This window comes from Sciurus carolinensis, chromosome 18 (genome assembly GCF_902686445.1).
Source record: "Sciurus carolinensis chromosome 18, mSciCar1.2, whole genome shotgun sequence".
Taxonomy (NCBI): Eukaryota; Metazoa; Chordata; class Mammalia; order Rodentia; family Sciuridae; genus Sciurus; species Sciurus carolinensis.
The window spans coordinates 24,617,752-24,630,118 of NC_062230.1; the positions used below are offsets into that span (position 1 = coordinate 24,617,752).

General features: G+C 40.4%; 1 protein-coding gene and 1 non-coding gene across 2 annotated transcripts in view; one reads left to right on the plus strand and one right to left on the minus strand.

The window, feature by feature from the left end:
• The window catches only part of Cog7 (component of oligomeric golgi complex 7), a 62,334-nt gene that overhangs the window by 21,380 nt on the left and 28,587 nt on the right, over positions 1-12,367 (plus strand). Inside the window, exons 7-9 of the mRNA XM_047533347.1 lie at positions 3,229-3,427; positions 8,953-9,080; positions 10,318-10,472. Coding sequence (XP_047389303.1) covers positions 3,229-3,427; positions 8,953-9,080; positions 10,318-10,472 — 482 coding nt within the window. The remainder of the gene's footprint in view (positions 1-3,228; positions 3,428-8,952; positions 9,081-10,317; positions 10,473-12,367) is intronic.
• On the minus strand, positions 377-508 carry LOC124970840 (small nucleolar RNA SNORA42/SNORA80 family). The gene has a single exon (XR_007106213.1). It is a non-coding gene; the product is annotated as a small nucleolar RNA SNORA42/SNORA80 family (small nucleolar RNA).

Here is a 12,367-nt window from a genome sequence, read left to right on the forward strand (position 1 = left end):
GATATCCAGTGTTCTAAGAACCAATCATTGCCCTGATTGTCATTTTCCTATGAAACTGTCTTGGCACTCTTGTTTAGATCTATTGGCTTTAGATGAATGGGTTTGTTTCTGGGCTTTCTAGTCTAATCCATTGGTCTACATGTCTATCCTTATGCTACCATTTCACTTTTGAAGAAGCTTTCAGTCACACTCAAAGTATTGGGATTATGACTTCACATATAAGTTTTAGGGGGACACAGTTCAGACTATAACGTGTTCCCCTTTCTTCATGAAGTCATTGGGAGTTTTTCAACTTTGTTCTTCTTTTTCAAGATTATTCTGATTTCTTAGAGTTCCTTGAGCTTCCAAATGAGTTCTTGTTGTTGTTCCTTTTATCCACTGTGCAGCCAACTTCAGTGCCAGCAGCCTGTGGACACAGAGGCCAGGCAGTGGTTTGGGGGTGTAGTTCGCTCTGGCATGGGACACTGTGAGAGACCCAGGGCAGGCCTGCATAAATCCAAACCCCTGCATTCAAATGAATTTTTGAATGGATTTTTCTGTTCCTTAAAAAGCAAACAAAAAAAACCAAAACAAACTCCCATTGGCATTTCGATTAGTGATTCCATTCAATCTGTAGGTGACTTTGGGTTTTATTGACATCTTAACATTAGGTCTTCAAATTCATGAACATGGGATGTCTTCATTTATTTGTGTCTTCTTTCATTTCTTGCTGTGTTTTATAGTTTCCAGTGTACAAGTTGTTCAGCTTTTTGGTTAAGTTTATTCTTAAATATTTGATTCTTTTTGATGCTATTGCAAATGGACTTGTTTTATTAATTTCCTTTTCAGGTTGTTCATTGTTAGTGTGTTGATATACAATTGATTTTTGTATGCTGATGTTATTACCTGCAACATAGCTGAATTTTAACTCTTAATAGTATTTTGTGGATTATTTTGGATTTTCTACACATAAAAGCCTGTCATCTGTAAACAGAGATAATTCTGTTTTCAATGTGGATGCCTTTTATTTCTTGTTCTTGTTCTTTTCCAGTTGCTCTGGATAGAATTTCCAGTACCATGTTGGATAGAGTGGCAAAAGCAGGCTTCTTTGACTTGTTCCTGATCCTAGAGGGGGAAAAGCGTTCAGTCTCTCATCACCGAGTGTGATGTGAGCTGTGGGTTTTCATTTATGGCCCTATCATCTTGAGGAGGTTTCCTTCTGTTCCTAGTTTGTTGTGTGTTTTGTCACGAAAGGGTATTCAATTTTGTTAAGTGCTCTTTCTGCATTGAGATGCTCATGTGTATTTTCCCCTACATTCTGTTAGTGTGGTATATTAAATTGATTAATTTTTGTACATTGAACTCTTCTTACATTTCAGGAATAAATCTGATTTGGTGATGGTGCATACTCCTTTTAACGTGCTGCTGAATTCAGGTCGCTGGTATCTTGTTGAAGATGTTTGCATTGGTCTGTAGTTTTCTTGCAGTATTTCTCTCTGCTTTTTGAATTGGGGTAGTGCTGACCACAAAGAGTGAGTGTTCTGTGTTAGTTGTAACAGAAATCTTGGACTGGGTAGTTTAAACAACAGGAATTAATTTTCACCAAATTCTAATAGTCTTGAAGTGCAAGATCCAGGATTGGTTGCTTTGGAGGTCTCTCTCCTTGGCTTGCAGAAGGCCATCTTCTTCCTGGGTCCTGACTCCATAGGTGTCTGTTGTCCCGATCTCTTCTTTGCATAGGAACAGCAGTCATAGTAGTCTAGAGCCCACCCAAAGAACATCATAGCACCTTTGCTACCTTTTTAAAGGTCTCGTCTGCAAATATAGTCACATTCAAGGTATTGGGATTGTGACTTACCTGTAACCATTAGGGGAACACAGTTCAGATCATAACATGTTTTCTCTCCTTCAGTTTTTTCCAAGTGTTTTAGAAGGGTTGGCCTTAATTATTCTTATACATTTTGTAGAAGTCACCAGTGAAGTCATCTGATTTTGGTCTTTTTTGAGGGGGAGGTTTTTGATTATTGATTCATTGTCCTTATTATAGTGAGAGAATGATTCCGAGTCTCTGTTGCTGAGCCGGTTTTGGTGGGTTGTGGTTCTAGGAATCTGTCCATTTCATTCAGTTTGTTGGCATATAGTTGTTCACAGATTCCCTTATAATAATTTTTATTTCTGAAAAATTGGTGCAGTGCCTTAATTTTATATCTGATTTTAGTAATTTAAATCCTTTTTTTTTCTTAGTCTAGGTAAAAGTAGTTAATTTTATTGATTTTTGCAAAAAAAAACAATTTCTGGTGCTGTAAACTTTCTTTTGTTGATTTTTTACTCTCTTATTTATCTCTGCTTTAATTTTTATTATTTTCTTCTGCTAACTTTGGATTTAATTGACTCTTTCCCCCCCTAGTTCTTTAATGTGTGCGATTAGGTCATGGACTTGAGATCTTTCTTTTTTTCAATCATACACACCTACAGCTGTGTATTCCTTCTCAGTCCTGCTTTTGCTGTAAGTTTTGGTTTGCTCTTTTCATTTTAATTTATCTCAAAGTATTTTGTAATAAAATTTTTATAGTTTTAAATTTGTACTTTTTTCAGCCTTGGATTTGCCTAAAAAGAGTTCTTGTATCTCATTTCATGTCTGTACATATGTAGGTTATGATGTCACACAAAAGTGCTTAGTCAATACTGGCGTTGTTGAGAACCCCCTTCTAAATGAACTATGTACATTATTCAAAAATTCCCCAGGAGATCTAAAGTACATAGAATGTGAGAGAAAAGACCATCAGTGAATCATTTCAGCAGGTCTAGATACACTCCTCCTGCGGTCCTTGAGAGAATCCATCAAGACTGAAGATGTATGTGAAGGAGAGGCTGCGGGCCAGACTGAATTTGCTTTTCCTTTCCCCACCATTTTCCCACTGGTATCTTTATAGTCCTCTCCAGTCAGTTTCTGGGGCCATCTAAATACTGCATGAAAGCATTTGATAAATCTGAAAATGGGAAGGCGCTTGGGCCAGCAGTAGACTTGAAGTTGTCCATTGTTCCGAGCATGTTCCAAGTCCTGCTGGCTTACTCTGCTTTCTGAGCATGTTCAGTTTGCAGCGAGGGAAACTTTGGGCCTACAGCTCTTGACTAGTCACTTTTTAGCTATTAAGGGGGATTTCTTTGAGTGATCCAGAAGACAGCTTCTTTAAAAACTGTTCCTGCTTGGTTGTGGGAGCTCATGCAGATACCTGTTTCCCACTGCAGGTTTTCAAGAACCCTCACGAGGTTGTGACAGTGCTGCTGATTCAGACCCTGGGGGCCTTAGTGCCCTCGCTGCCCATCTGCCTCAGCGCTGGCGTGGAGAGGGCTGGGCCCGAGCTGGAGCTCACCAAACTGCTGGAGTTCTACGACACCACCGCCCACTTTGCCAAGGGCTTGGAGATGGCGCTGCTCCCCCACCTACGTAGGCATTCCTCCCTCCCCTCTCCGACTTGTCTTTACTTGCTGTTTTTGCAGCTTCTGGGGTTCATTTTCTTTTCCAGGTGACTGTACAGAAATGGGAGGGATCTGTCTTTACCTTCCCAACACCTGTGGAAGGTTTGTCCGTGAAAACTGCCCTCATGAAAGTGGTCGTTGAATATACCTGTCTAGCCCCAGCTCGTCCAGGAGCCTTACCTGCTCTGGGGAGCTGACGGCCACTTCTGCTGTGGCCCAGCATGTGGAAGAGGCTTCATAGTGGGGCAGGTAGTCACAAGTGGCAGTGTGCTGGCAGCAGTGTCACGGGGAGGGTAGTGTCCTCTTCCTTTCAAGTCATAAAACCTCAGGCAATTCAGCCTCAAAAGTAAGTCTAAGAGGATGCCTAGGTGATAGGGGCTTTTGAAGGGGCAACAGCAAGTTTGTCCTGACAGCGGAGCCGCGTTGGGACTACAGGTAGCTGTGTGGAAAAAGGGCTTTCCCAGGGGCTGAGAGAAGGGCACGCCACATTCCCATTTGGCAAACCATGCACGGTATGTTGCGTCTTCCCAGCTGTTTTCCTTGTGTGTTAAAAGCATCATAAATTTTTGGGCATCATAGACCTCGTGACGCATGCTGCTGTCAAATCAGGAAGTTGCTTGAGGAGGGCCTCGTTCTGCCTGTGGCTGCTGTGTGTCACTCACTTCGTTTATTTAATAGTTATTCTCCTTAATTACATTGGTGCTTAATTGCCTGTACATTCCAGGGAGTGTTTGTTGTTCGGGTTCCCGATGAGTCACGGCTGTTTTTGGCACACTCGCCGCAGTTGTGGGAGAGGCACGGTGGACGTGGGTGGCTTCCAGAGGACCACGCTGCCCTGGCGAGGTGGCTACAGAGTGTGCAGGCCGTGGATCCTGCTGGAGCAGAGTGGGGTGAAGGCAGGGCGGGGGACAGGTCGCAATCCGCCTACTGGGGTGGACTTTCCCAAGATGGGAGAAGCACCGTCTGCAGAGTCACATAGAGGAGTGCTTGTTGTGGGCCTGGGAGTTTAGACCTCCGTCAGATCCCACGGGAGGTTTCAGAACGATGTTTCGTTTTAATTTTAATTTAAAAATACTTTGGAAACATAGAAAAAGAGAGAATAAAAATGATCCATAGCTTCATCACTCAGTTCCTGACAACAGTGTATTTATTCCCAGTAATTCAAATGTCTTAAACATTAATAAAGATATTTAGCATATGCTATATATTATATAATAACTAACAATATATATTTATAATATGAAATATCTAATAATTAATATATAACAGGATATATTTTATATATCTCATGTATGTGCATATTATATATATAATATGTGTATATTATATAGTTTAAGTATTATACTCTGATATATAAAATATTTAAAAATATTGGTATATAGTATAGATTTTTTGCTCATAAGATATTATTTTTATGTTACTAAATGTTATCCTAAGACATAGTTTTTAAGGACTGCTTTATAACTATGGCATATATATATATAGATAGATGTGCATATATGTGTTTATATATTATTATTTTTTTTGATACTGGGGATTGAACCCAGCAACACTTTACCACTGAGCTACATCCCCAGTCCTTTTTTTATGTTTTATTCTGAGGCAGAGTCTCACTAAGTTGCTGAAGCTAGCCTTGAACTTGTGATTCTCCTGTCAGCCTCCCAAATTACTGGGATTACAGCCGTGTACCACCGCACCTGGCAATGGCTTATAATTTTTTAACCACTATTATAAGTAAAACTATTATGAACTATCTAACACATTAGTATTTGAACCCAATTCTGGTTATTCCTTAGGATAAATTTAAAATTGCAGTCATGAAGAAATGAAAATTTAAAGATGTTTTTCCTATTTTACTCTTTAGAAAGTTTCTGCCAATTTTTGTATAGTAGTGTATAAAAGTACCAGTTCTCTCCTGCCTCACCAGCACTAGACTATTCTTTTTCTTCCATCATTTCCAGGTTCTTAGATAATTAATAATGCATTATTTTAATGTACTTCAGTTATTAGTAAGTTTGAAAATTATAACAATTATATCTTTTTCTCTTTTGATTGCTTATTTGCCTGTTCTGCTTGGAGTTTTAATCTATTCCTTGTTAATTTCTTAGAGCAATTTATTTAAAATAATGTTATTAAATATGTTTGTAAAAAAGCAACAAAAATATGTGTTACAAAGTCTCCTACAATCCTACTTACTAGAAATAACCACGGTTAAAAATTTGACATTTGCTCCTAAAAGATTCTTATAGGGTGGACTTTTCCCCATGGTTTATCAAATGTATTTCAGAAATATTTTCTAACTTTTATTTTACCTTTAACATTTTTCTGTTATTTTAATAGCAAATACCCATACATAATACAATTTAAAATATAAAAGATTTTGAAAAGGAAAGCAAATTTTAAAAATATAATTTAGATTGACTTTATAGTTAATGAGCAATACGTATTTATTATAGATAAATTCTAAAACTACAAGGAAGGGAAAAATATCGTCCTCAATCTGCTATCCAGAACAACGTTTTGGGATTTTACATATGTGCAGATTTTGTGTACGAGTATCTGTATGTTTGTATACTTAAATATGGTTTTAATAGAATATTTTATTACCATTACACACCCAAGAATTTAGTACTGATTTCATATTGTCAGCTAATGTGCAGTCTGTACTCAGATTTTCCCAATTCCACAGATGTCTGCATAGCTGCTTCCCCACCTCTGCCTCCCACTAAGATCCAGCTAATGTACATACATTCCATTGTCTTGTTTCTTTCATCTCTTTTAATCTAGAACAGTCATTTTATTTTTCCTTTTGTTTTTCATGACAGTGACATCTTTGGAGAAGAAGGGGTAGTTTTCTTGTGGAAGGTCCCACATCCTGGGGCTTTTTTTTAGAAGATTTATCTCAAACATTTTTAGCAAAAATGTTGTAGTGATGCTGATGTGACTTCCCATTGCATCACCTGAGGAAACATAATGTCCAATTGTTGGTGACAGGTTAGATTAATCACGTTGTTCGTGTATCCTCCAGATCTTCCCATCGTCATTACCTTTTCCTCGTTGTAATTATTAGGTAATTCTGTGGGGCGATACTGTGAGCTCAACAGGGATATGCCATTCCCCAAGAGACAATTGCCCAGTGAGTTAGCATGATCCTTGCCTTAATAAATCCTTACAGTCCTGATTATCAAATGGTGATTTCCTAATTATATCATTCCTTCTACATTTATTTGCTGGTGTTCTCTTATGAAGAATGATTTTCCTTTCTTTCTGTTTCTCTCTCTCTCTCTCTCTCTCTCTCTGTTTTAATCTTTTAGTTGTAGATGGACACAATACCTACATTTTATTTATTTTCTTGTGGTACTGAGGATCAAACCTGGGGCTTCACATGTGCTAGGCAAGTGCTCTACACTGAGCTACAACCTCAGCCCTTCTTTCTGTGTCTTTAATGTCACTGTGAATTCTTTGATTTTTTTTAATCCAGTGTGTTATGATTCATTGTTATCATTCATTTTAATGTCCAGATTATTCCATGTTTGGACTGTGGGTGCCCCTTCCACTGATTCTTACATCTTTTTGGCATGTCTCTGTCATTCTTTGAGTGTTCCCTTGCTTTTTGGTATAGAATTTTCCAGGAATACCTTGTGCTTTCCCTTACCCCAGGCCTGGAATCAGCTGTTTTCCATGGAGCCTGGTTTCTTCTAGTGGAAATTGGTATTTAGAAACCAAAGTCTGGACCCCAGGGTGTTCATTGTTGTTGAAGAATCATTACTTCTAGGCTCTTTTGATGGACAGACCTAGGAAATACATACTTTTAAAAAATTGACAGTTTATACTGATATTTCCCAATCAAATCCAATGCCATTGGGTTTTTACTTTTTGCATGCCCATTTACATCTCCCATTTCTTGCAGTGAGAATCCTGGTTCCCAGTCAGGATACATACATACATACACAAATATGTGTGTGTGTGTGTGTGTGTGTGTGTGTGCGCGCGCGCGCGTGCACATGCACAATTATTTTTTGTGACCACATTCTGAATAGGTCAAACTATTATTCACTTACTCATTCAAACACAAATGGACTAGAACTGAAGTTCTGGGTGCTGAGGATGTAATGCTGAGCACAACCAGACACAGCCCCTGCTTTCATTCAGTGTGTATTCCAGTGGGAGATAATCGGATAATCCCACTGAGTGAACGTATAATTCCAAGTTAGATAAGTACCATGAAGAAAAACAAATGGTTCTAAGCATTTATAAACAAAGAAAGGTAATTGAGCCCAACAGAGTCAAGCTGACTGAGTACTGAAGGAATGAACTGGATGAGGAGGGATAGGGAAGCAGACAGTCCTTCTACACAGGGTGCTCAGCATGGGACCAGAAGTTCCCGTGAGGCTGGAAGCTGAGGGAAGAGTGAAGGAGGAGGTGGCTATAGAAGTAATATTAAAAATCGCTAGTGTTTATTGAGTACTTACTACATGCCAAACACATTTTATCAACTCCACAAAAGCCTTTTAAAATTGTTTGCGGGCTGGGGATACAGCTCAGTTGGTAGAGTGCCTGCCTCGAAAGCACAAGGCCCTGGGTTCAATCCCCAGCACCGCAAAAAAAAAAAAAAAAAAAAAAAATTGTTTGCATGATTTCCCCCATTTTATCGTTGAGAGAACAGGCATCTGCGTGCATAATCAGGGGCCTTCACTCCTAAGTGCCACCATCTTGCACTTCCCAAGGTCAGGCTTTGTAGGCTCTAGAAAAGATTTTTGACTTCCAGCTGAAGAGCAGTAGAGATCTTGGGGAAGTAGCCAGCAGGGTGGTGATGTGACCAGGCAGGCTTCTGTTGGGGAATATTTTTCTGGGTTCAGTGTGGAGGGCAGATTGGAGGGAAGCAGAGGATGTGAGGAAATCAGTTAGCAGGCTGCTACACTTACTCAACCCGTTTAGATTGTTTCCACAACTCCTGTCGTGGCAATGTTTTCCTGAACATTCTTGTATGTACACTGTGTTCCTGCACATTTGTTTGCTTCTTGGGTGTAATCCTTAGAAGTTGAATTGCTGCACTGTAGAATAAGCACGTTTACATTTTGGATACAAATGTTTTAAATTTATATGTGATTCAATGTGGGCTCTTCTGCTCCTTTAAAGCCCTAGGAACACTTGCAATGGAAGGCTTCTTTCAGAGCCTTCCTCTGTAGCAGAACCTAACCATGATCCGAGTTTTCATTGAAGTGATGAGATCTCAACTACCAAGGATTAAGGGAATCAGTGTCTTTAATTGTACTTTCAGCACACAATGCACGAAGCCCAAATATAACCACATATTTATTCAAATGATGGTTGAAGAAGCTACCTTGAATATAGAAGCAGACTAACAAAATGTACTCACCCCTGAAGATAAAACAGGAAGAGTTCCAGTCGTGTATCTCTCTCCTGTTGCTTTCTAGCAATTAATTTCAGATTCTTTGTTCATTATTCTTTTTTATTTCCAATTCCCTAAAGAGGAGCACAACCTGGTGAAAGTCGTGGAGCTGGTGGATGCCGTGTACGGTCCCTATAGACCCTACCAGCTGAAGTACGGGGAGATGGAGGAGAGCAACCTCCTCATCCAGATCAGCGCCGTGCCCTTGGTAATGTCACAGGGCCACCACTGGCCATTTGGGAAGCATTCTATGTGCCAAGCTCTCAGCCAAGTCTGTCAGAGGGTCAGGGGTGAGATCCAGTATACAAAAAAGGAGCTGAGCAGTGGGGTGGCTTTAAATCCTCGTGGGTTCTTAAAACAGAGATGTAAAATGAGGCCACGAATACGCTACCAATGTTCGGTTTCAAATCCCCAGGAAAGATCTAGCAAAATGAGAGGCCTAAATCCTTTGAGGAATCATGCTCTGATTTAGTAACTTTTTTTTTTTTAATTTTTTTAATTGTAGATGGACTCAATACCTTTATTTTACTTATTAATTTTTATATGATGCTGACGATCAAACCCAGTGCCTCACACATGCTAGGCAAGTGCTCTACCACTGAGCTATGACCCCAGGTCCCTAGTATCTTATTTTTAAGAGGGACTTTTGTTTACAGAAGATGACGTGAATGGCATCCATCTTAGCATCTTAGCATCCATGGACAGTGCTGTCGGGGGCAGGGTCACTGTAGGCAGGAGGGAGGGGATCGAGGACATGACCTTTCCAAAGGTGATTTTGTTTTCACATCACTTAAGGTTGTCTAGCATGAGGTGAGTCCACAGTTAAGAGTTGATCTTGGGCTGGGACTGTGGCTTAGTGGTAGAGCTCTTACCTGTGAGGCACTGGGTTCTATCCTCAGCACCACTTAAAAATAAAATAAAGGTATTGAGTCCACCTACAACTAAAAATAATAATAATAAAAAAGGATTGATCTTACAGAAGTAAGAATTCGCTGCCTCTTGCCTTTTTCCTCTTTTCTCAGGGTGTACCTAGAAAGTCTGTTCTGCTTCAGTTACTTTCCTGTCCCTGAGGGAAACATTTTCCTTCTGCTACATTTTTTTAGAGTGACTGATATGGAGAATTAGAATCCTAGCTCGAGACCCAGAGGGAGAAGTACCATCTTAATAATCACAGGAAAAGGGGAAAGAGATGAAAAATGTAAGGATAGCCTAGACACTTAGTCATGCTTTTCAGCCATGTGTTAATTTCCGTGGTGTCATTGATCACATCAGCTGTCCTTCCCCATGGGGCTCAGACTCTAGAAGAGCTGGTTGGGGACAATATTTCCAATATCCCTAAGTGATTTTTCCAGAGAGGAGAGGGCTGGGTGGGCTGCCTGTGTTAATGTTGTGTACCCAGGTATTGTCCAGTCTGATGTGACTTCCGCTTGTCTGTCTCTGACCAGGAGCATGGGGAAGTGATTGACTGTGTGCAGGAGCTGAGCCACTCTGTGAACAAGCTCTTTGGTCTAGCATCTGCCGCTGTTGACAGATGTGCCAGATTCACTAACGGCTTGGGGACCTGCGGCCTGCTGTCAGCCCTGAAATCCCTCTTTGCCAAGTAAGGTTTGGGAAACTAGAACAGGGTGGGCCTTGTTGGGAAGGCGCTGTCTGTCCCAATTAAAAATACGTGTGTTGTGAACCTGTTGTGAACCCTGGAGAAACACTGTCCCAGAGCCCAGGGGGATGTTCTTAAGGATGTTCATTGCAGCCTCATGTCTAAAGGTAGGACATTCGAAGCAGCCTAAATGACCATCCATTAGGCAGTGGCTAGATAAGATGTGGTATATTCACGAGGTAACCCTATGTGGCAAAGTGTGAATTAGATCTGCACATGTCAACATGGATGGATCTCAAAAACATTATTGAGTGAAAAAAAGCAAGTTGCAGAATCATGTAGAAAGTTAATATATTATGCAAAAAGAACATGTAGTATGTGTTCTATATCAAGACTGCTATTTTTCTGAAAAGAGACAGATAGTAAATCTTTTAGTCTTTTGGGATCTTATAGTCTGTGCTATAATAGAGACCTTTGTAGCATAGTCTTAAACAATGCAGAAATGAACAGAAGTGATTTTGTTCCAATAAAACTTTACTTAAAAAAAAAAAAACCAGGAGTGCTGTCCCTGTCATAGGTCTTCTTTTTTATACTTTAAAATGTATTTTAGGGCTGGGGAGATAGCTCAGCTGGTAGAGTGCTTGCCTGGAGAGCACAAGGCCCTGAGTTCGATCCCCAGTACCGCAAAAAAAAAAAAAAAAAAAGTATTAGAGCTTGTAAAATGTATTTTATATTCCTATAGAATAGTAGTGGGCAAACTACAACTCGTGAATCAAATCTGGCCTGCCATCTGTTTTTTTAAATAAAGTTTTATTGGAACACAGCCATTCCCATTCACCTGCCTGGAGCATATGACTCCTTCCCACCATGAAGGCAGAGCTGAGTAGCTGGGACAGAGACCTTGTGACTCAAAAATCTAAAAAGTATTTGCTGTCAGGGGGCTGGGGTGTAGCCCAGTGGTAGAGGCGTGCCTAGCATGTGCAAGGCCGAGTGTTCAATCCCCAGCACAGAGAAAACAAATTTACCATCTGGATCTTAACAGAAAAATTCTGCTGAACTTCTACCCCGTGTTTTACCCCAAGACACTCCAAACAGTGATTATCTTTGGAGAAATGGAGAACTGGGATGGTAGTCATAGGGGATTTAGCTTTACTGGTTATTTTTTTTTTTTAAATCAATGAGTACAAATTCATATATTCTGTTATAATTAAAAATATAAAATAAGCAATATAAACATCATGCTAAGTAAAAGAAGCCAGTCACAACAGTTCGCATTATAGCATTCCATCTATATGAATTACCCAGAGTAGGCAAGTCTGTAACGGGCCTGGGGCCAGGGGAACTGAGAGAAGGTGGCAGGCGGTTACTGAAGGGTTGGGTTTCTTCTGGGATGAGGAAAACAGCTTAAAGTTGTGGCAGTGGTTTTGCACCTCTGGGAATACACTAAAAACTGTTGCATTGTGTGTGAATTATATCACAGTAAAGCTGTTACCGAAGGGTCTGTGGGTGTGGCTCAGTGGTAGAATGTCTGCTTAGCATGTGCAAAGCCCTGGGTCACAGTTCCCAGTGTGCACGCCTGTGTGCATGCGCATGCACACACAAACTGTTTCCCAAAGGGAAGTTAAATGACCTTTTGTCAGAAAGAAGAAGAAGAAAGCTGTGTGAGCTGGGTCCTCTGACCTGTGTAATTGAGGTGCAAGGGTCCTCAGGTTACATGCTCCAGTCTTACTTTATGGACAGGACGTTCTTAGGCTTTCCAAGGGGCCCCCTTGGTAGTTTGTTCCAGAATGAAGTTGCCCTGAGTCTCAGAACTCCCTGTATGGCACCGAAGCAGTTTTGCTGTGGGAAGTTTAGAAAGCTCTTGTCATTCCAGAAATGCCGAGCTTGCCCTGTGAGCT